This window comes from Drosophila montana, unplaced genomic scaffold, assembly GCF_035044405.1.
Source record: "Drosophila montana isolate Dmon_TW-CO22-7 unplaced genomic scaffold, ASM3504440v1 contig_599_1, whole genome shotgun sequence".
NCBI classification, from domain to species: domain Eukaryota; kingdom Metazoa; phylum Arthropoda; class Insecta; order Diptera; family Drosophilidae; genus Drosophila; species Drosophila montana.
In genome coordinates this window covers 671,158-696,860 of record NW_026998916.1, presented here as the reverse complement: position 1 = coordinate 696,860, position 25,703 = coordinate 671,158, and the positions used below count along the sequence as shown (strand labels likewise).

The 25,703-nt window shown below is 38.5% G+C and overlaps 1 protein-coding gene across 4 annotated transcripts in view; it reads right to left on the bottom strand.

Moving 5' to 3' along the window:
- The window catches only part of Obsc (Obscurin), a 242,466-nt gene that overhangs the window by 76,209 nt on the left and 140,554 nt on the right, over positions 1-25,703 (bottom strand). For 3 of the 4 annotated variants that reach the window (XM_064698377.1, XM_064698380.1, XM_064698379.1), the window contains 3 exons: positions 24,550-24,655; positions 24,307-24,488; positions 8,995-9,069 (listed from right to left, as the gene is read on the bottom strand). In XM_064698377.1, coding sequence (XP_064554447.1) covers positions 8,995-9,069; positions 24,307-24,488; positions 24,550-24,655 — 363 coding nt within the window. The remainder of the gene's footprint in view (positions 1-8,994; positions 9,070-24,306; positions 24,489-24,549; positions 24,656-25,703) is intronic. The other variant, XM_064698378.1, reaches the window with a different exon arrangement.

Here is a 25,703-nt window from a genome sequence, read left to right as displayed (position 1 = left end):
TGAGCCTTGACGTAACGCGTCTAAGCCCAGCGTTACCGCAGGCGCAGTCGAGTAGTGTGTTGATAATAAAGAATTATTTCCCAAAACGTAGCCAGTAGCCCAAGCAAACCGACCCGAAACTTCAGTTTATCGAAGCGAGGAGAGTTGTCACCGCAAGAGCAGGGAAGGCCTTACTAGATAATAGTAAATCCTCTTACCGATTATAAATTCGGAATCAGGTGAAGAGGAAGTAACTCTAAGCTAAGGGCAGCGCTGTTATGAAGAGAGTGTGTGAAGAGTAGCAGCAGTAAGCAACAGATGAACAATCTATTCGGCGTAGCAAATGTAGTAGGAAGCCGAGTGTGATGATCTAAGATGAAATAGTTGTTTTAATGACGAAGCGGGGTAAATCGTGCGTGGTAATCCGGTCTCACGACAACTAAATTTGAGGCTGGCAGCTAGAACTGGCGTCGAACACTGGGGGTTAGTGAAAACATGTTCAAGCGGCGAAGATGTGCGTAAGCGAATGGCTGCTTCCAGATTTATTGTAGTATTTTCATCCCCAGACTGGAAAATCCAGCTTAAAATCGCATTGATGATAAATCAGCATTAAATTTAACCGTTTTGAAGCATTAAAGCGGATCAATATTAATTTAAAGTTTGTCAGCACCATATTTCAACACCGCCTCTAGTTGCGTTTTGGTTGACAATTTACCAACATGTTAATATTTAAAGCTGTGCTTTACTTCCAGCTCTGAGCAAATAGGCACTTCACCAAGCACAAGTTTGTTGTTATTGTTATCCCACTTCTTTTTTTGTTTTTCTGAATCTTAAGAAAACTTTCGCAGTCCAACTCTGCATGCGTTTCGACTGCATAGACGGGTAAATGACCTAGGTCAATGCCCCCATCAGTTGTTTAAACAGATTGTTGATCGCTTTTGATGAATCGCTGTTTAGTCCTTGAATTGATTAAATTTGTAGGCGCAAGATTAGGAGCAGTTTTGACAATGCAAATCAGCTCTATTGTTGCATTCAGATCGTCATAAAGTTTTTCCAGGTTAAGCACTTTAGCACTAAGTTTGTCAATTTTCATGTGAGAATCTGCCATATTGGTAAATAGTTAAACGCTTTAAGGCCTCCGTTGGTACTTCAATACACGCCTTATGAAAAACTGTGCGGCAAATTGAAGAACACTGGATAGCATAAAAGTTTCAGAGCTGAATTCAAATCCCAAATACAAACGCTGCGAAACCTGATGATAGAATAAATATGAATGGAATATTTTCATACTTACACATAAACACTAAACAGAAAAAGCTCGTCCTACGCACTCGGTTTCTAGTGCGTTACCCAGAAACATTAAATCGGGGAGCATAGTGAGACTTGTATAGGCCGCGTTTGCTCAAGGTATTTGGATATGTTGGTATGTAATGTTTTGCATACCAACCGATCAGTTTTAAACTCATTTTTAAGACCTTTTTGGAAAATTCGTCAGAGACGTTATTAAAATATATCGCAAAAGCAATCCTTCTTTGATAGGAAAAGGTGAGTCATAGATTAAAGGCAAGGCTTTGGTTTTTATTCGATATCCTAAACATAACTTTTTGTTTTCCTAAAATATAACTTAAAATATGTGGATACTTATGGCTAAAATTTGAAGCAAAATATTTGGACCAGGCAAAGCTGGAAAATATCAGCTAATTATCGATATAAATGTACCGTGCTTGGTGGCTTAAATATAAGACATTTTGATTTTTTCAGTTTAACTTCGGGAAGATATGACACAAAATGTTGCTACTTTGTATGCCGCGGACTTGCACGAGTATATAAACCAAGTTATAATTTGCGATAACTCAACAAGATTTCATAAATATCTGTGTAATTTACTAAATGGGTGCATGTATAGTATGCAAAACACAGGCAGCTACAGCTGAATGCAAAAGATTTCTCATTGCTCAGCATGTGTGCATCCAAGTACGTGCGATTATTGTTGTTTCTGACCGAACGGCACAGGTGCCTCCTTCCTTAGACTTTATGGGATCTCTGATTTTTATTTGGATATAATAGATTCTGACTAAGCTTACTTTTATAGAGTAAACAATGTCTCCTGGCTTGAGCTTGCATACAAATGGCCCCATCGTATAATTTCTTCAATCGCATTTTGCTAGACGCAATCATCCAAATCCACTCCGCTCGCTCGTCAACAAGATGTCAAAGGGTCTTAAGGTTGGGTGACATACTAAAAGAGCAATCCATTAGCCACGTGGACCATCTCTCTGCCCACCCTAATTTACGTTCAAGAAAGATTTGCAGAAAACAACGAAGAAGACATCCCAGGATACATCATACCGATCTGACCAAACGGGTACTGGGCTAGATATAACTCAATAATAACCTCTAAAACAACAGGTACTGCTAGAGGTAAATTAAAATCCCCTGTACAACTCAATCACTATAATATTTTTGAATTCTTAAAATGATTCCTGAATGGTTCTGCGATGTCTGCACTTTCTGTATTTTGCTATTTTCTTCCCGCCATGGACTAGGGGCCTGGGCGTGAATAACGACAAACGGGTTTCTTTTGTGGAGAGAGTGTACTGACTTATTCCACTCGGTTTTATTCGTTCGATCCCTGGCGAGTTTTCCCATTTGTAGAAGATTTAATGTCGTCTCAATGATGTACACAAGGAAAACATTGCGGTGTGTTGTTACCGCATCGTATTCAGACATGTTGTCCTCAAGCGCATTGATATTTTGCCGGGACTAGGATTTGTAGAATATGTGCATTGGTCTTAGTTACGTAAACTGCAAAAGTGACTAGTTCATAGTGTGTAAATATATTGATGTATTTTATCCCACATAGGTATTGTGGGATATTGACCGTGATTCAGTTGGATTGGAAATGTTTCGACCAATATTTACTTACAAACCCACCTCGCTCACTTAAGATTTTTGAGAGTGGCTTTGCAATTGCAGTTTTTTTTCGACCTATAATTACATTTGGAGCCATTCTTCCTTTAATGTCTGAGAATTGCCTTGCAACTGCCGCCAAGTCCTTCACAAAACACCTTTAGTAGCTACCTTGACTTAAAAATAAACTTTTCGCAGAAATGTTCAACGTATTGCTGAATGGTTTCACCTTTTTCAACCGGTATTTTTGCCCCTGTTTGTCGCAATAAAGTAGATGTATTCAGAGCTCGCTTTAAAAACTATGCCTTTTCCTGAACCACTCCTCAATGTTTTTGATTACATTGTTTATCGGGAACTGGATGATGTCATCGACTCAGACACAATTGCGTTGTTTGCGAAGAGCGATACCAATGGCTCTTCGAAAAATACTAAGGTAACTCATAAAAACCAAAATGTAGCTAAACGTACGAATTTTTTCGCTAGGTCTGCAAAAGTTATTTTGTTATTCAACGCTTTTAAGAAGCATGGGTTTACTGCGGGATAGGCGTCCATGACTACAATCTTACACATCAACAGACCTGTGATACTGAATCAACTCCAAGACAGTAAAATTAATATTAATTGTTTTTTTAATTGTGTACAGTTGCCACCTGAGTTAGTAGATCTAGGCCAATGATCTTTTTAAACATATCTTGCTATTTCATGTAAATTTTAATACACAAAGCAATTGCAACAAACATATCTTCATGGTGCTGTTGGAACCATTAACGAAGGCAACGGCAAATGGGGTCTCGACCGGTAGCCACACGCAAGGCTTGATATAATTATTTCATATTTGTCCCCGCTGCCGCTACTAATTGGTAGCAGAGACCTTGCCCTAAAAACTTGACTTTTTCGATGACATACATGACCTCGCCCTCTGCCCAAATGTCGGTAAATGACTCGGCATCCTCGATGGATGTGAATAAGTCTACATCCATTCGCTCGGAGTGGCCACCTTTGCTGGTCTTTTACTGTGATCGGACTGATATTGGCCTCTCTGCCTCTCTTGACCACGAATACAAGTCGGGATTAGCTTCAACCTCCTGAGCCTTTGCCAAGGCTGAGGGCAAATCATTTCACTGCGTTGTGTACAATACTTCACTAGGGTTGTGCTTTAAGACAGAAATAAGTACTCCTAGGGCATCTTCTCTACCCTTTCGCAAAGTCCTCACGCCAGGTGTTTTCGTTATATTATATATATATTTCGCCTTACTGGTTAGCAAAGTCAATTTATTTTTATTATCCTGTCTGAGCGTACCCTTATCTTGTTGTTTAACATGAATGGGGCGTTTATCATTGTAGATAAAGTAAAATCCAGCCCAGCATCAGCTGGGCCCTTGATTTTGCTGCTAATGCTATTGTAACTTGAAATTTTGTACGCGGCTTGCTCTGCTTAGCGCTTCGCTACGTATGTCTCCTGTGTGCCATTATGAACGCAACTGACGTGGACAAACAAATATGCTTTCTTAGATATATAATAACTTCTTGGTGAGAGTTGTTTTGTGACGATACCACGTTAATACAAACAATATCGGCACCAACCAGCACTGCCCTTAGCACCACCCCCAGGATCACCTACAACGCCACTGCCCGCTACATCCTCAAGTATCATGATCTCGAAAGCCTTGCAGCAATTACGCAGCCAAGCAAATATTTACCTCCTAAGGTACAAGTATGACCCAGTAAAACTTAAAAAAGAAAGAACACAAACAATTTAAATCAATAACTAAAAATAAGAAATATTACACCAACCATGATTTCGTAGCTGAATATAGCCGCGATAACATGGAGCTGTCATAATAATTACCCGATTCCATCAAATGTCCCCAACTGGCTGATTGGCGAGGACTTTTCCACAACACGCTCTGCAAAAGTCGACTCCTTAATTAGTCAATCGGAGAGAACACACGAAACAGAACACACATTTCACTCTAGCAAATTTCAGAAACAGTCACTTACTACATTCTATATACTAACTATACCACCAATGACTTATTTATGCCTCTAATTATAATGCAGTGAAACATCTGCATTTACCTAAATAACTATAGAAAACTGCTATAATCATTAATAAATAGTCACCCCAAATAATATTCTTACAAGAAACTCATTTAAGAGATAGACTATAATATCTTTGTTAATATACCACAAAAACAAAACAATTTTGGAGAGGCAACACTGCCTACACATAAGTAAAACTAACTAATTTTATCAATAAAACTAAGGCACTCTTTTCTCAAATCCAAACTATATAATTTTCTTCAGTACTCTAAAGACATCCCCATAACACTAGCAAGTGTTGTTACATTTGTGTTGGCGCACATGGGTTAAAAGCGTGCCTAACAATTTAAGAATTAACACCCTTGCAGCGCTATCAGGAGGTTAAAAAACTGGCGCTATGCTTAATATGTTTTAGTTAACGGCATGCATCGAGAAGATGCGATAGCCAACGCTGTGCCATATGCAACAAACCTCATCATGAATTGCTTCATCGTAATATCTCGGATAGCGTTGGTGAAGGTGTTCATAATGGCCAATCACAACAAGGGAACAATTCTTTACAGAACAATTCTTTGCACTTTTAACAAAGTCATCTGTACTTCTCCTTGCGACCGCTGTCGTCTTGATAAAGGGTTTCGATGAAATTTACTATAACTGTAGATTTGCTTTAGATTTTGCTTGTCACAATTAATTTTCTAACTTCTAGATTAGTATCGGTATTCAATCTGAAATGCTTGAATCAAGTATGCGAGTAGGCAAAGCAAACTTCTCGGATCATTGGTGAGTTGAATACCACTTTCAAATCTAGAGAGACAGTTCATACCCAGTACTAGCGTGTCGCTGCCAACCAGGGAAAGGAAGCAAAACGTGCTGAATTCTAATGAGCTGCAAAATCTAGTGCTACGGTCTTAGAGAGTGTACTAGGGTTGCACTTACTAGATTTCGAAATTTAGAAAGGAAGTTGAGTCGCAATCCTGCTCTAGACAAACAGTATTCCGAATTTATTAAAGAATACAAACATTTAGGCCATTTGGAAATAGTAGAGGCCGCTAAGGCCCCATAATCCTGTGCTCAGGCCGAAAAGTTTGACGACCAAATTACGCGTCGACTTTGACCCTTCTGCTGCTAGTCTAGCAACGGCATCTCACTAAACGATACAATGCTTGTCAGACTGACTTAGCAGCCAGATCTTTTTGAGACGATGACTTGATTTCGCATTAATAGGTTCGCCCTAACAGCAGACATAGCCAAGATATAGGAACTGATTTCATCGCAACTTCCAGGGCATAATGTGGCGGCTTGAAAATAACACACCCATTGCAATGTTAGCGTTTCGTCGAAAGTTGCTAGTTTCGGGAGTTGTGAGTTCGAATGCGAATTCAGACGCGAATTCGCTTAAAAAACGAATACAATACCGACAAGAGCTCCTCCCTTTGGGGTCTTTGGGAGGCAGGTGTGAAGTCTACAAGGCACCTACTCCTACGGACGGTAGGCAGCCAGCTGTAAACGGAAGAGGAGCTCTAGACAACTCTAGTCGCAGTGGAAGCCGCGCTGACTTCCAGGCCTGTGGGAGCGCTCAGCGAATACCCCAGCGACGGGAAGGTTCTAACTGCTTGCTTAAGACTCCATACATATGCATTGCCAGCTGACATTAATTAAAATATGTATAGGTCATGGTGCATGGTGCATGAAGCACATCGAGATTCTTAGTTCATAGTGTGGAAAAAGAACCCATCTGACTCTTTGACTGACTCTTTAGTTTAAACACCGTAAAGAAAAACATTGCATGGTGTATGTATGTTTTTGTGTAATAGGGGAAGCTAGACCCTCTAAATTGTTATAACCTTGTAGAGGATATAATCATTTTTTCACTAAATGTGTAATGTAAAGAGGGTGACCCATGTCCGTCTGTTTTTTTGATTATATGCAAACTAGTACCCACGGTATAAAGCTATCGTCATGTAGCTTTGAATAGTTCTTTTTAAGGTATAAGGTGGTAATACGTATTTTTGTTTCAGGTAGTACAGGCGATATCAAACCATAACAATCAAGATCTTGCATGCAAATTCTTCTTGAAGGAAACAATTTAGATGTAGACGGGCGGTTTATAAATTAGCATGTTAATTTAAATATTTTAAAAGAATCTGAGTTGATATAACGATAGCTGTCGATCGTTCTCCTAAAAAAATCACAATTACAGGCACCGACGCAATCTACCGAGGATTTAAAACTAATTTTATGTTTCTAACTCTTAAATTTGCCAATGGCGTGGACTTGCAGTCCAAAAAGACGGATAAATAGACAGATAGATGGTTATGTCTCAATCATTTAATTATTGAAAACCAAGAACCATATTATTTTTACAGTCCTCCTGCCCATATAAGCTGTTTGCCAATTTTCAATGGGTTCAGGGCCATAAATCGAAAAACTGGATAATTTTAATCATGCGTATAGTATACGTTTAGTCGTTTTAGCTCTCATACTCTCTTAGATGGGATCACACTGATATGACTTTGAATATATGTAAGTATATATGTACTTTATGGAACGAACGGAAACCGAGCGAAGAATTTTAGTTGGTATTGTACCAATTGTGAAATTAGGTTTTTGAACTCGATCCAGCGGCATTGATCCTGGTAAGCATTGCCGCCACGGCGTCATAGTCGCATCCAACATATATAACTTTGTTTGATTTTGAGCTAATTGGAATAAGTGAGGGTAACATAACATGTCTTAAATAGAAAATAAACCCAATCAATCGCATGAGGGCACTATGGAAACTCGTATCACAGCTGTTTTGCAGCTGTCACTAAACTAGAAATAGCGAATGTAAACATACCGAAGAAACACGAAAAGATAAAATGTATATGCTGTAAATAAAAAAAATTTTTTTTATATTTATATTATATTTTATAGAAAAAAAATTTTTTTTTTAACCTCACGGGCCTGAGAAGGCTGAAAGCAATATCTAATTGGAGCAGGCTGCAAATGGTTCCTAAGCTAACAAAATATGGATCTGCGATTAAAAGATGCGTAAAAGAGGGCATTAGCTGCAGAGGTGAAATGCAGGCGAGTCGAGGAGCAGAAACTAAACCTCCAACTGCTAAGCCGTTCCCCACGATTTCTTATCTGCATAAACTAACATATGACCGGAGAAAATACAAAGTTTTTAAAAATGCAATGCGGCTAAAAAATATTAAAACGTGAGACTGAATGGAAGAGAAGATTTGGTATATCTAGTGCTTATAAGATCCCAGATATGCGAGAGATATCGATGATTTGAAATAAATTTGATCTACGCTAGTAAAAGGAACTAATAAAGGCGCAAGGGGCTTATATGTGAAGTGATATGTGTATATGAAAAACGATATCTATTAAAATCAATTAGCATAAGCTAAAGTAGGTCAGTCCTTGTGACGAGCTGGCTAGCAGCATGCTAACTGGCTTCTTCAAAGCCTTGTGGGGGTTGACTGAGTCAGGCAACGGCTAGTCAATTTCTGTGCTTATTTAGATGGTCATTGTAGCGGCCGGAGTGAAATAAACTTGATTCCCCATGGGAGCCAAGTTCTGATCACTATGTAATATACTATTTCGCACATATCATGGAGATCCCGCTAATTGCTTAATGGCAAGATTCTGTAATCGCTGCGACTTCTCAGAAGCCACCCCATGCGCTAAAGCTTGTTTCTGATGCTTTTGAAGGTGGACTCGATAGAGCAGCGAAACGTCAGGCAGCGGTATAGTATTCAACCCGGCTTACTGGAATATTTATTAAGTAGAATCTGATTTCTCATTTTCGATAGAAAAGCTATGATCCCTTACTTTTTATGGGCAGAAGGTATGTAAATTAGACATTTCCTAGTTATATTATTTAAAATAATAATTTAATGTAAAATTGTATTGAAATATCGTTAATACTTATAAAATATTATTTTGGGCTTGCAGTTAATCTCTTATGTATATGGTAATTTGTAAGAAAGCGCAATTTTACAGCAATGTTAAAAGAAAACAATGCATTTTTAAAACAGGTGTTAATAAATAATGTATTGTGTGTGTTGTTACCCCCATCCTCTGATTGTTCTGTAGTAGCAATCATTGCATTTGTCACGGTTTGTTCCATGGATATACAGTCGTTGTCTAAACAAAATATTCAGTTTTAGTTTTATAAATTATCCAATATATAACTAAAATATAAATTATTTATAATGATAGGTATATGTTTGTATATGTAAAATGGATAAAAAGGGTATAATGATTTTGTGTAAATGTATGTAACTGGCAGAAAGAAGAATCCTCAATCTTAACGCCCGTTCGGTTGTCCACCTGTCCATCAGTTTGTATGGATGGACACAAGAATCTCGGAACCTATAAGATCTTGAGACTTGAAACTAGGTCCTTCTAGTAACTGTTCCATCGAACTATTTTTATTTTATTGGCTTATTTATATTTCTGCTAAAACAAGTGAGATCGTAACGCGAGCTGTATGTGGTGTTGGTATAAGAGGTTTCAGGGTATCGCCCACTCGGGAACTCCCGACTAGAGGCTCTTGTTTATCAATGAAAAGATTTGAATAGTTTGATAAAGTCGGTTTAAGTTCTCACCCACCCATTAACATTTATCTCCAAGGGAATAGAGTCTGTGAAATGTGTGATACACGTCACAAATTATTTATGACAAAGTCTTTGTAAATGAGTTTGAAAACAATCGGATGTTAAGCAATAAGGGCTATAAAACCGTTTTTCGGAAATGTTAACAGTTCGGAAATGTTAACAGTTGTTAGTGGAAAAATCAAAACTCGTTAAGAAGTCTATTAGGTTTCAATTATTATGTTTTAAGCCCCAATTACATAAAGTAACTATATTTCAGCATCCTAGCTCTTCCGGCTTGGGCTGTGCGTTAATTACTAATAACTCTGTCATCCAGGATAGTTTTGACATGGAGGTAACATTTATTATCTTCTTACATCTACGAAAAGTGACCAAGTCTTAAAATGCGTCATATATCGAATTTTGTATTTTGAGGTATTCTAATTAGTTCTTAATTGGTGTAGCTCCACCCTTTTCCGTATTGATCGACGAGATTTCATAAAAATGTTTATCAAAACCTAAATCTTGAATGGTTTATACAGCGCAGGTATTTGCAGATCTATGGAAACAAGTGCAGACAATTTTGTATAGACCTGCGCGTGTTAACCCAAGTGTGGCTGTGCAGCTTTTTTCTAGCACTAAAGGCACTTGTTATCTTAGTCTTTTTGCCACCGTTGCTGCGAGATTGCAAGCAAGTGCACTCTTAAAGCTTCTTATTAAGCTAAAAAGTTCTAATAAAGCAACAACAAACCGGCTTGAATCTTTCATAGCGTCTCGAATGACTCTAAAGTATAAAACCTGTTCCCATCGTGTAGTCCCAAACAAGATCTGCAAAAATTGTCGAATTAACAGCCAACTCAACTGCGGTGTTACTTTTTACCCGTCTACAGGAAGGTCCCTCATCGAAACAGGCAGCAATACAAAGACACTATGTGTCGCTGCTCTTGGTCAAAGCATCTTCTGTTCTTTCCGCAGTCAACAAATCAGCAGCCAATACTAACACATGAGGCGCACACAACTTACAACTTCTGTGCCTTCAATTGAGTCCCAGTTTTCAGAGTATAAAACGAGAAAGACGGGCTATTTTCGGCACGCCGAAGATTTAATACCCTTGCAGACCCAACCTTTTCAAAATGCTCATAGTGCTTTGCCCGTATCTAGCAGCACAGGGAAAATAGTTAATGCCGAGTATGGTTAAGATATCTTGAAAAACAAAACAGGTTTCCATACAACAACTTAATTTTCGACCGATCGTTCCTATGGCAGCTATATAATATAGTAGCCCGATGTGAATAAGATTTTGCATAAGTGGAGGGAGCATAGTAAAACTAATAAATGCCGAGTTTGGTCAAGATATCTTGAAAAACAAAAAAGATTCCATACAACAGCATAATTTTCGACCGATCGTTCCTATGGCAGCTATATGATATAGTTGTCCGATCTTAATAGGATTTTGCATATATATGGGGAGCGTAGTAAAACTAATAAATACCGAGTTTGGTCAAGATATCTTGAAAAACATAAAAATTTTCCATACAAAAACTTAATTTTCGACCGATCGTTCCTATGGCAGCTATATGATATAGTTGCCCGATCTTAATAGGATTTTGCATATTTATGGGGAGCGTAGTAAAACTAAAAAATACCAAGTTTAGTCAAGATAACTTTTTAAACAAAAATGTTTTTCATACAAGAACCTACTTTTCGACCGATCGCTCCTATGGCAGCTATATGATATAGTGGTCCGATCCAGCTGGTTTTGACATATGAGCTGCGTGCAACAGAAAGAGGGAATTCTGCAAAGTTTCATAAAAATAGCTTTAAAACTGAGAGACTAGTTCGCATAGAAACAGACAGACGGACAGACGGACATGGCTATATCAACTCGGCTGTTGATACTGATCAAGAATATATATACTTTATGGGGTCGGAGATGTCTCCTTCTATGCGTTACACATTTCACGACAAAATTATAATACCCTCTGCAAAGGTATAAAAAATATAATAAAAGAAAAATTTTTTATACAACAACTTAATTTTTGAACGATCGTTCCTATGGCAGCTATGTATATGATATAGTGGTCCGATCCAGCTGGTTTTGACATATGTATGTACTGCGTGCAACAGAAAGAGTCATTTCTGCAAAGTTTCATAAAGATAGCTTTAACAAGTAAGAGGTTCTAGTCGGGAGCTCCCCACTAGGGGATACCCTGAACACTCTTATTTTTATATACACCAAATGCAGCTCGTGCTACGCGCTCGTTTGCTTTAGTAGTAATAAAAATAAATTAAAAAAAAAGTTCCCTCGGCAGGGTTCGAACTTCGTAAATGACAGCTCTACTTTCCGCCGCCTCTACTCAATAGCCGTGTATTCTCAAAATGACAATTGCATTTAAATTGTGGCTTAATTAGATAGGCAATACAAGTTGGCTGACTAACATGATTTATATCTTTGTGGTGATACTTGATATATATATACTATTCAAGAAGCTACATGTGAAGTTGGTGACTCTAGCTCTTATTATGTACCAAAATTGCTCAAAAAACAGGATTTCGATATCGATTTTTATCGATTACTTGGAAACGGGGTAAGGTTTCTCGATCTGCGCATGGACTAGGAGGACCTACAGCTAAAATTTCAAGTCTCTAGCTCTTATAGGTTCTGAGATCCTTGCGTTTTTACATACGGACAGACGGACGGACGGACGGACGGACAGACGGACGGACAGACAGACGGACATGGCTAAATCGACACGGCTTTTGATGCTGATCAAGAATATATATCCTTTATGGGGTCGGAGATGCTTCCTTGTGCCTGTTACATACATTTGCACGAATACATTATACGCTTTTTACCTATTTTCAATGGGTTCAGGGTAGAAAAAAGAATAATAGAAAATTTGTGTCGCTGCCAATAATTAGATTTGATACGTGCTTGTTTTCAATATTCTAAACAAAGCCATAATAAATAGAAAATATTTACGCCGGGCGAAAAATCTCAGCCCAAAGATTTGCCGTCTGCCTTGGCAATGTCACAGGAAAAAGAGTCCAATCATGATAGGTACACCCTTGTGTCAAACTAGAGAGAAAGATAAAAAGTCGCCTCAAAAATCCCAGCACGAAAAAGAAGACTACCAAGAAGACATATGGTACAACAGAAGGCTAGGCAAAAGTCCATACTTTAAAAATAACCAGGATAATGTGATGAAGGTGCACCCTAAGACGGAGCTTTGAGAAATTCCAACCGTAAGCATGGTGCAATAGAGGGTTGCGCTGATATGACGATACTATTGTAGAAGAAAAATGCCGCTTTCAAAGTAAAACACACGATTTATCGCAACAGACTCCGCGCTCGTTTTATGCTTACAGACTAAAGGAGAATTGACAATAAATTTATGTATGTGTAAGCGAGACAAGGAGTGATTCGACTTGTCGAGCTCTTCTTACAAGAATTAGAGTGCTCGAGGAATGTTAGAGTTGAGCGCGCTTAAGACAAACGGGAGATTGTTGCCTAAATGGCCTTGAGAATGTGTCTATCTGTATGTGTGCATGCATGTGTTTATCCTAGTACACTATGGGTTTTATTCCAGACCCTCGAGTACCTCGTCCTCGACCTCGGTCCCTGTGAAGCACTCTCCTTTTAATAAGGACAGTTATCCCTAAATCAGCTTCAACCTTTTCATCTGAACATAGAGGGGTAAGCATGTTCCCTACCCAATTGTTGTATTTTATGAGTACGTTTTCCCCAATCTCAAAAGAAGATGGTCTTCTGCCTGTCCTAGTTAACTTTTTGACTTTGTTTGGGCTGTTTGAGCCTTCTGGAGAATGATAGATACCATGAACTAGTAGTCGGGGCGTGGAAAACTATAACCGGTTTTCTATTTGTGACGAGGTGCATCGATTTATTGTACTTCACCGTCGGTCAGTTTGCTTGATCCCTTTTTGGAGCTTGATGCATCTTGCTATTACTAGAAGAGTGCTATTAAAACTCTTTTGGCTGTTCGTTGTGCTATGGAGAGGGGGGGTTTGCAATGCTGAGCCCTCTCAAATTGCGGCTCATTGTTCATTGTCACAAAACACCTGCTTAGCGTACGGAAATAAGTTCGTTAGTACCATGAGTGGCACTTTCGCGTCCTCTATGGTACGTGAAGCTTGTCGGCCCAAAAACGTCAATGTGTAAAATTTCCCCGGGCGACAAAGGGCTTGGCGTTTGGCCAAGTTCTTGTTTTTCGGATGCCTGTCGTACTTTGCTTGGGAGCAAGCCTTGCAGTTGAGGAGCACCTAATTTTTCATTTTCATTTTCGTAATTTTCGGAAATTCCCAGTCAGACATAACCTGTCTCACGTTTTCCTGCGCGGCTCTATGAGAGCAGTTATGTTCAGCAGTCATGATCTTCCATCTTTCATTGCTATCGAAAATGGCGGCAACAATGTTCTTAAAGTGGCAAAACTTCGTTGGGGTAAGCTTTTTATGAGCTCATTTGGGAAGCGGATGGGAGTGGGAAAGTCGCTATGAATTGATTTTAGATCATCGACATAGATGTAACAAGTCCAGCCGATTTGTTACGAACAACGCCGTCTAAGGCCGGTTGAAATTTGCTATCGTCATTTATAAAGCCGAAGGGAATTCGATAACTTCCACTTACGGAGAACGATGTTTTTCTCCCGCTCTGCTAAGGTTATTTGGTGGTACACGGACTTCAGGTCTAAAGTTGTGAAAAATCTAGCTTCCAAAAAGTTTGCAAAGATAATTGAAATACTAGACATAATGAATTTTTCGGCTACTTTTCTCTGGTTTAACTTTCTGAAATCTATTACCAGGAGCTCTTTTGTTTCTCTCATCGTCGATCCCTTCTTGTCAACTAACCAAATCAGATTGTTATCGGGTGAACGTGACTTTATGATAATGCCGTCCTTTAGGTTCTGTGGCAACGAAGTCACCCATGGGATATAGGTACAGGTTTGAGTATATAGGTTCAGTGTCCGTCTTACGAAGTGTAGCGGCGACAGAAGAGTTGTAAGGCAGCGACTCGTTAGGGTCCGCGAATTTGGGAAGCTTGCCTTACTGTGGGAGGGCCGTCGATGACCACAATTGTAGCTTACATCGGCGCACCTGTGATACTGAATCGTCTCCGAGACAATACTGATTTTTAGTATTCTATCTTAAAAACTAAGAACGTTAATTCGTTAAGTCAATAATTACGTCGAAACTATAAAACGTGTTTAACAAAAAAAAAAATAAAAACTCGTAATTACACCGAACATTTGCAAAACAAATATTATCGTGATGTTATTGGACCCATGAATGGACTTAAAGGCGAAAGGGGTTTCGGCTGAGATGAATACTTATGAGGCTTAATATTATTTTTGGACGCGCCCGTGACGATCAGGAATTTCATGTCTGCCCCTGCTACTTTGCGCCATAAGAATGATAGCAGGGACATTCCCCTATAAAATAGGCATTAACTCTATCGTACTCGGGCTCGCCTTGAACATCGATTTCAGCGAATGCCTCGGCGGTAGACTCATTGTATGCCTCCTTGGCTTGATAACGGCTGCAGGTGATGTGGTCTACTCTTAGTCTCCTCTGACTGGTCTTGCGGTTGGATCTTTTATTGGGTTTACCCGATACAGAACGCTTTGGTAGTAGATTGTCTGTCTGTGCAGAGGGGTTCGTGCAGCAATGTAGAAGGGCAAGCGTAATTCGTAAGTCATTAGTCAAATTGTTTCGAAGGCACAATGCGCCCCACCTATTGGAAGTGGCCTTCACGTGATAAACCTGGGAGATTATCCATGGTTGTCTTGGGCAACCAGCTAATTCGCGCGGCGAATTTACCAATATGTGTAAGTTTCTTAATTTTCTGTGACTATAAACTATAAAATAACATACTATTGGTATTTGTATTTTTGAATAAATTATGTATATCTTATAGATATAATATATTGTAATTTAGAGAAAATGTCATCATTGTAATATTTGTGATATGCTTTTTTATTCAAAAACACATACGTTGTCATGTTAAAGAAAAGTTTGAATGTAGAAATATTTTGAACGAAATATATATATTTTTAAAGATATAATATATTGTTAATATTATAAAAGAATGTCATTATTATGATATCTATAATAAGTTCTTTATTCAAAATAAAAACTTGTCATAAGTGAAAAATTGCTACGATCAGTCGACCTAATCTGTTATAATATTTTGTACCACGGGTGGCCAGGAGCCCGATGAACTTTGTTCCGTTCTGGTGTTTTCTTTGCGGTCTTTTGGAGCGTAACTTGGGGGCTGTGGCTTATACGCAAACTCGCGGGTAGAGCTTTGCTCGACGTAGAGTTGCATATCAACCAAATGTTGTACAATGGCGGTCTTAGATCGATCTCACCCACTACCAATGGGGGAATGTATATTGCATGCAGGGTCCCTTAAATGCGCTAACAGCTGATTTGTTTCCGCCCGCTGTATTATATGTCACAAATGTGACGCGGGTACACGACCCGTTAAATAAATGTAGACCATTTGTCTGAACTTGGATATATATAAGTCTACATCCATTGGCTCAAGGCTAGCCATTGCAACTGGGTTTGGTCTGTAGCTGATCGGACTGAAAAAAGCCTGGCTTTTCGCTTAACCAAGCTTAGAGTAGTTTTGCTGTTTCTCCTGCTGCTGGTGTTGGGACCGCCAATCAGCCTTGATTGCCTTTCCTTCTTATTCTTATCCATTCTGAGTATACTCATTTCCTGTTCTAAGAGATATTGTCATTGTAGGTAAAATCGAGACGGATAATGATTGCCTCAAAGATTAAAATTATATTAAGGATCTTGCTCCTTGTTACAATAACCACTTGAAAATTCTGTACGCAGCGTGTGAGGAACTCTGGAAGACACTTTACTGACTAGCTGCATTGGACTTCATCCTTAATTTCTGTCTTTATGGACTTTGATTTGAGGGATTGCCACATGCGTGGACTTAAGTTGACAAGTCTACTCACTAATTAGTTGCGAGAAATCGTTTCTGAGAACGGCTTCTCTGATTGTAAGCTTCGGGTTGAGCCGTCAATGCGGCAGAAATGATTGAACGCACCTGTTGCGGGTTCAGCTTGGTCTAATTTTTAAGTTTTGCAAACAAAATAAGACACTCTCGTCACTGCCGTCGCTGCTAATTTCACAGCTAAGGCTTATACAAATTTATTTAAAAATTTATTTGTTAATTAACGACAGAAACTCCGGCTGACCGACAAGACCATGATGCTTGAAGTTGGGATTGTAACAAAATAAACTCAATTTAAAAAAAATGCAAGAGAATTTTTTCCGATTGAGATGTAGCGACTAAAATAATCTTGATGAGCAACTTACTTGCATGATTGTGTTTTTAACATTGAATGAATTCTGTAATGCTATATCCTTGTTGTGGTCCCAAGCAGCAGTTGGGTGGTTCTATGTTTTCCTCTTTATTAGTATTTTTCTTCTATGCGGCTTAACATTGTTGCCGCATTTTTTTATGTTTCGCGAATTTGTTTTTCTGATTATTTGCGGTTTCTTGTTTCAAATAGCAGGTATATTTTAGCTGAGCGCCAATTATTCCATTCGGTTGTTAAGATTTAGTTGGATGGGCCATCGCTCATCGCAGAAAAGAGACGAGTAAAATCGAATACTGTTTTGCGGTTGTCTCGATGGTATTCGGATTAAGACTTAAATACAAAGAATGCAAAACTCGAAGCTTATGCTAAGCCTAAGAATTCCGGCAGCAGAGGGCTGCTGCCTGCGCGTATCTTCATAGGGCCATTGATAACTTACTCAGGGAGCAGGTACAAAGCCAACAATCCAATTTTTTCAAAGATATTGTCGAATTTTGTGGTGCGACGCGAGGGCATTACTACGTGTCCTGTTAAGGTAAAAGATATTGGTATCTATGAACATACGACCACACCGTTCAATGTCCGGTCATTTCTTGGATTTTCAAGAAACTATAGATGCTTTATTATAGACTTCGCATCAATGGCAAAATATTTCAGTGATATTTTGAAGGAAGTAAACATCAAATTATCGCTGGGCAGTCAAAAAAAAAAATAGCAAAAGACTTTGACCAAAACCTATGCGAATCATTTGACAAGATATTAAAGGTTCTCATCACAAAAACATATTTAATTTAACAACAGACGCTTCGTCCTTTGGTTTACGAGCATTGTATATTTTTCGCAACAAACGAAAGGGAGATGTTTGTTATAGTGTGGAGCCTGAAGAACCTCAGAAATTACCTATTTGGAGTGAGGGATCTCCTCCATTCTCTCCATTCGAAAACAAACAATAATAGAAAAAGGTAGAACTTCCTCGGTTTGAACAGTTTTTATTTAGGGTGAAAAAACTTGTCACTTCATACATTTCCCGGATAGAGAAACACTCATTTTTAAGAACGATGTGGTAAACAGGGTATAATGTATTTGTGCAAATGTATGTAACAGGCAGAAGGAAGCATCTCCGACCCCATAAAGTATATATATTCTTGATCAGCATCAATAGCCGAGTCGATCTAGCCATGTCCGTCTGCCCGTCCGTCCGTATGTATGAACGCAAGGATCTCAAAACCTATAAGAGCTAGAGAGCTGAAACTTTAGGTGTAGGTCCTCCTAGTCCCCGCGCAGATCGAGGTTGTTTCCGACAATCGATAACTTGTCCCGTTTCCAAGTAATCGAAAAATCGATACCGAAATCCTGTATTTTTCATTTTATACCTATCGACTATTGGAAGAAGAGGATTCAGGGTACCCCCTAGTCGGGAGCTCATGACTAGAACCTCTTACTTGTTTTCAGCATAAGTTAGTAGAAAATTCCGATTCAAAAAATAGATATTAACCGATATATAAAAAAAAAAAACAGAAAGAAGGAAAACCATCAATACTAAAACGCAATAACAGTTAAATAAATCAACAAGCACAGGAAACATTCTAAGCAAAAATTAGAAAAATAGACAACTAAATACAGAACATTTATACAAAACATTTCTCTCAAGAAATAGGATATTGATTTCGAAACTTAAAACTCTAATGCTTATATACCAATTGGAAGCTGCAGCGCTACGCTTACAACAACTTTCAGATGATAACCGTATACGACATGTGCTCATCACCTTCATTCTGGTGGTAGAACTTTTTGTACCACTCGGTTTAGCCATCTCGAGTCAATCACTGTTAGAGAGATCTTAGTGAATGGTACATAATACCGTTACCAAAAGAGTTATGTGACTATCTTTTTGGTCTGTTGCTGTGCCTATTTCAAAAGCGACTTGAAGCTCTTTCGTTGCTCTTTTTGAAAGTTTAATGAAGTCCGAGGACCTCGACGTTAAGCAAGGGAGGAGTTAATACGAGCGGGTCACTAACCAAGCATGCAAAGGTGGCGTGTTACGATGCACCATCAGTGGCACAGTTTCGGTTATTATATGGAGTAGCTTAAATTAAAAAAAATCGTATTAGTTGCATTTTTGACAACAAACCAGTCGGTACTCCTAAATCTTTTAATAATATCGGCTCTGCGATTGCGAGACTGACAGACTCGGTCAATTTAAATCAAGGATGAGTACACCATTTTTAACCGAAGTGAATCTGAACACACTCCTAGCTTGGTCCAAAGCACTCAGCCAGGGTGCGGGACGTAACGACATTTGAGTAATATTGTCCAAGTATTATGAGCTCAGTTGAATGAGCAAATTGAAACTGTTTCACAATAGCTAAACCAGCACCACTAGTTTCTCCAGCCGCCATCATAGCCAGGGTCTGCAGTCTTCCGGTATTTAACACTGAAGAGTTTGATGGAGAGCTTCTATCTGCGGTGGTTGACCTTCCGCAACCTCTTTTCACGCACCTATGTCAACAATGCAATTTTGACACCTGTGGACAAATTATTCCACATAATTACCTAAATAATCGGCTAAGCTAGAGAAATTGTTGCTAAATCCGCTCACACCCAGGACTGCTTCGCATCTACGTGGGAAAGAAAATTATCCAGTGAGAGTGTGACCTCGCTTTCTTCAGTTAACTGTCAATGATCGAACTGGTAACATGAAAACAAAGAAGCTATGCATAAATTATGGCGCATCAACTTCAAGGCCGTCATATCTCACATAATTGCTATACCTACAACGGACGTCTAGGCACGCTTCGCCACTGAAACAACTTTCCTATCCTAATATAAGCGCAGTCGAGCGTTAACGATCCACCACTTCAAAGCCACAAGCCACCCTCCAAAACTATTACATTTCCAACACAGAAAGAGTGTTGGTAGACACGGTCCCTATCCATATTTGATACCTAGACGTCAGCTACTAAGCACTCGCGCTGACCTATTCTGGATCGGAAGAGACATTCATATAACCAAACGATTCAGCCCGAGTGTCCGGATATAATCAATCTGTTTCAGCCAAATCCCGAAAACTGTTCAATCTGTTCAGGGGAAACGGTGGAAATAATGCTCACAGAACTTTGGGTGGCAGAGGCCACAGCGGCCAAGGAGGCTGATATCTTCCGTGAATTTTGTTCGGATATCGCAGAGGGATGATAAAGGCAAATAAATCTTACTGTTGCCTTTTCGCGATCCAGAAAAAATACAATAGAGACACTCAAGATCTATCGCGTTGGCGGAGTGATTCACCGCTACTCGAAGTAGATTGCCCATATAATCTGAATTGTGCAAAGATACGAGATTGGAAAAGCGCACAGGCATCTATTCCGCCCTCTGACGGTATCCTTGCACAATTTTCCGATTTCAACAGGGTGTCATGCGCTTGAATAAAATGCTTTCAGAGTATGTGGATGAATACAAGTGCAAGATGGGCAAGTTCATAGATGGGCATTGCCGTATCTAGCGGGCTATGGGACCGTAAATTTATTCAAATATTATTTAAGTAAATAGGCATAGACTTCGACCTTTCGAAATATTCAAAGCTCCTGTCTATCGCTATTGTTCTGCTGGATAATGGGTCTATGAGGTTCGACGTCCGCTCACTCGTATATCCATTTATTTGCGAATTCTGAACAAGCGCGACCCTGGTCAGGGTCTTTAAAATTGTATTACGCGTATCGGTGACAAAGAGTGAGCATTCCGGCAATCCACTCAAGGTCAAAAATTAACTTATCATAGAGATCATCCTCCAAGCTGATCTTCAGTTGACCTGCCGCACTCACATAAAGGCGATCGACACCAGCATATGCGACAAGATTCACAATATTATCCTTGCGGACGAACAATTTCTCCGCTGGGAGCCAATGTACTTCCGGATATCATCCAACCCAGCTTCTTGCCAAGTTCTGGCGGCATTCTTATTTAAGGTTACGCAATTCGAGCAAATCGATTCCTGCACATATAACCACTAAGTACGGCATGCCAAATCCATTGCCAGAATCCAAATTGTTTCTGTCGCCCAAAGAGCATCTGAATACAGCTAATCCTGACTCATTAGCCCGACCTTGTAGCAAGCTCCGTTACAAGAAGGATGTACAGAACAAATGACAAGATAAGCCCAGCACAAACTTAGGAGAATGCAGCATATGCTTAGGCCTAAGCTAGCCAGTAAGCATATATTTTAATAACTTAAACACCTACTTTTAAAAAGAGCAGAAGTGAATTATGCAAGAATAAAATTAGGCACCAAATACGATATACCAAATCGAGTACTGAATTTATGGAAATCATATCCTGGCTATATCCCCTATTGTATCCCCTGTAGTAGTCCCAGTAGTCCCTGCAGTTGAACCTGCCCCAATCAGCGAAACTGCTTCAGTCCCGTCAACTTCTGGCCGCAAAGGTAGACCTACGCGAAATTTGGCCCAGATTGTTAAAAGCAATCATGGTGCCTCTTTTTATGGCTAGCATTTCTTTCGCTTCGGATATAATCGCATTTTCAGAAACATGTTTAAATTCAACCATATCTGATTTTGAAGTTTTTTTCGAAAAAATTTATTTTACATAGAAATGATCGTCTGACTCGAGGTGGTGGGGTATTAATTGCCGTTAAAGCCACTCTCCAGTCAGAACTTTTCTGTTTTAGTACCCCTACTGTCGCTGAGATTATCTCAGTTAAGATTTCTTTTCCTACACGGAATATCTATATTACATGCTCCTATGTTCCTCCTTCTTCTGATATTCAAGTTTATATGAAACATATTACTTGTATAGAAGTTTCTACACACGTGCGTGATAATGACATATTTATAGTGATAGGTGATTTTAATTTATCGAACATCTCTTGGTCTTGGTCCCTCAGCCCAGCATGACTTTTTAGTTTGCATGCTAGACCTTTCGTTGTTTCAAATCAATTCAATTTCTAATCATTTGAATATAACACTTGATCTTGTATTTGTTAACGAATACCTTATTGCTAATGTGTCCAGGTCCCCTCCTTTATCTCTTCCTGAGGATGTATATCATCATTACATTAGAGGTTGCAATTTTCAATTTCGTGCTCATCAGCAACCAATAAGCCCCGCCGTTGCTTTCGCAAAGGAAACTATTCCTTGCTTAATCAACGTATTCATTCAACCGATTGGTCTTTTTTACATGACTCGGTTGATATGAATTTAACTATTAATTTTTTTCATAACAACCTAAACTGCCTCTTAGATATGTTTATTCCCAAGTCAATTCCTTCGACTACTTCTTCAAAGCCACCCTGGTTCACTCCCAGATTATCAAACCTAAAAATATAAAATCTATATATTTTAAAAAGTTTAATAAGTCTGGATCGAGTACTGACTTGGCTCTAACTCGTTGCAAAAGGCAATTTGCCCTAAATCCAAGACAGTTTTACAATTTTGTAAACTTAAAACGTTTATCTTCAAGTTTGCCATCTTCCATTTCTCTCGGGATGGACAAAGCTAGCAACGACTCTGATTCTGCTAACCTCTTTGCTAATTTTTTCCAATCAACCTAGTCTTCAGTCTGTCCTAATAATAATTCTTACCCTTATACTATTACTTCCTCTAGTTCTGTACCTGCTCCTATTATTTCCCATTCCTCCCTCCTTTTAGCAATAAATTCTTTAAAATCATTGGCCTGACAATATTCCTAGTTGTCTACTCAAGGAGTGGAGTTCTTCCCTTGTTTATCCATTGCTAAAGCTTTTTAGTCTATCCCTTGAGTCTTCTGTCTTTCCATCTCTTTGGAAAGAATCTCATATAATTCCTCTCTAAAAGAAAGGTGGAAAGTCTGATATACAAAATAACAGGGGCATTGCAAATATGTCCGCTTTTCCCAAATTATTTGAAAAAATAATCACTTCGAATTTGCAGCATTTCTGCAAATCAGTTGTCTCCCCTGTGCAACATGGATTCGTAAAGAATCTGTCTACTACGACCAATCTGCTAGAATTTACTTCCTTATTAAATAATGCTTTCCTTTCTAAAATGCAAACTGATGTCATTTACACTGCCTTCAGTAAGACGTTTGACTATGTGCACCATGATCTATTAGTCTTAAAACTTGACCGATTAGGTTTCCATCTGTCTCTTTTGCTTTGGATTAGTTCTTATTTAAAAGGTAGGACCCAAAGAGTAATGCTGAGGCTGACTACCTCAAAACAGGTTCACGTTACTTCTCGTGTTCCTCAAGGTAGTCATCTTGGACCCTTACTCTTTACTCTTCTTATAAATGATCTCCCCTCGGCTATATCACATGCCCGTGTACATAAGTACATGTATGCGGACGATGTGAAACTTATTCTCTCATACACTAATCCCCTACATCATTCTCGTCTGCAAGATGATTTGAACGTTAGTTATACAATTGACAATACTCCATTGCAACGTATACTAACATTTAAAGACTTTGGAGTTCTTTTTGATTCTAAACTCAGCTTCAATTTGCATATAGATACCATCGTTAATGAGGCCAAAGGTGTACTTGGATTCATTAAACGATGGTCTAAAGAGTTTGACGATCCTTTTATAACGAAACTTCTGTACATCTCTCTTGTTCACCCTATCCTTGAATACTGCTCTTGCATCTGGTCATCGCAGTATAATGTATAGCCAGTATGGCCAGGATCGTTTTGAATCTTTTCAGAACCAATTTCTGCTTTTTGCCTTACAAGATTTAAATTGGGCGTCTTCAATTCTCTGTTCCGTCTAGACCTACCCCTTGCTCTTACCAACGTGCACAACAGACTACGCTATGCACAATCTTTTTAGTTTGCCGGGCGGGCTATAAATTTTCCCCCACCGGGTCGGTGATTTTCCATTGCTCTCTCTTCATCCTATCTACCTAACACTCTATATATCTAGCATACATTTCTTTACTTTATCAATAACTTCTTTCTACTTTTTCCCCATTTATTGTATTTTCTTAAATAACATAGTAAATTAAGATTATTTGTAATTTTACTTAAGAACACTATTTTCTCCACTAACACTCTTCTTAGTTGTAGGCTCCAAAATTGGTTGTGAAAAGGGGCACAGCTGGCCGGACTGGCAAATAAAACACCTCCATCGGTCGGTGATGCTATTAAAAAATTGTGTATTCTAACTAGGCTTTTAGCATTTAATTCTTATAATGCATGTATAATGTTTTAAGATTAGTAAGACACTCGTCTTGTCGACCATTAATAAATAAAATAAATACAAAATAATTAAGATAAGACTTTCTAAGAGCGGTCCTCTGATTTTGAAGAAATTACAAATTTTAAGACCAGGGAAAAACGGTACTATGTAATAAACATTATCTCTTAGAAATTTACGAGAAAATAACAAAAGGCTTGCATTATATGTAAATTTCATGCTATTTTTTTTTTTAAATATACTTACTCAAAACTATAACCTTGCAACTTGATGTTGTCTCTCCAATGAAATTCGATGCCTTCACTTCGTATGTGCCAGTGTCTTCAACTTTAGCAAGATTCAAAGTTAAGTAATAATTTTCAATACGTTGGGAATCTCTTATGATTTTGATATTTGCATCTTCATGAATTTCATGTCCATTCTTAAACCTATGATTTTAAAATTCTTATGTAGGTATAGTTTTTGATTTAAGTAAACTAACATATTTACCATTTTACATTGGCATCCGGATTGCTGTATATTTCAACTTCTAAGGTTAAGGAACTCCCTTCATTTACCTCAACATCCTTAAGTGGTCTTCGTATTTTCGGCTTACCTAAAAATGTAAATTTTATTAAATAATGCAAATCAGACTGCTCTAGTCGGGCAAACTCGACTTGTACTTTTATATATACATATGTATGTCGTAGATCCATATGTAACAAAATATTACCACGATTAATGAAACTAAAATTTTTAGATAGATCATTATCATGCAATAACTGATATTTTGAAATGTATGCAATTGGAAAATCAAAAAATTATTGTTTGTTGGAATGTTAGCTTAAAATCAAAAGACAAGTTATTTTTCAATATATTTGCGTGTTAAATCTATATTTATCAATCAGGTGCTAAGCCATCTAGCTGATTTATTTGTACTTTTCGTAGGTTATCTGAAGTTCAAATATTTTAATATATATGAATGCACTCTCTAATGTTTAAGCATGCTTCGCAAATCAATAAATTATTTTACACACGACAAAAAGCATTTGAAACGAAATGCCATATAGATTGAGGCATCATATAGCATTTATATGAAAACATTGCACATCAAACAGTCAAATGTCGCAAAAGAAATTATGAGGAGAGATCCGTCACAAACAGCAATATGTCATATAGCATATCATCAGTTAACGGGCACTTTGCCGTAATCTACAATAAATGTGGCGATATTGCATCATAATGCATTAAGAGAGCTTCGATTGTGTTTTTAAGCAGAGAAACAATGTTCTTTAAAATTTGTTGCAAGTGTAATGCGCTTTTGGGGCACATGAACTACTTAGTTAAGCTTGGAAAGCTTGGCCTTAGTCTTGATGGCCGCGCTGAAGAAGTGTGCTCTCCAGATCAGTTCTAAGTCGAGTGAAATGCCAACATATCGGTGACGTACTGTGTGTGACCTTGAAAAGTATATAGAGAAACGGTGAAAGGACTTTTCTTAACTCAAGACCGAAAGTGTGCAAAAACCACAAAAAACGGTTATATGAAGCTTTAATGGTCACCATTCAATCGGCCTAAATCTCATTTTCGAATAAAAAATCCAATCCATTTTTTTCAAGGCCGATTTCAAACCTTAATCCTTTGCTTGGAAAAATGGCCCTCTTGCC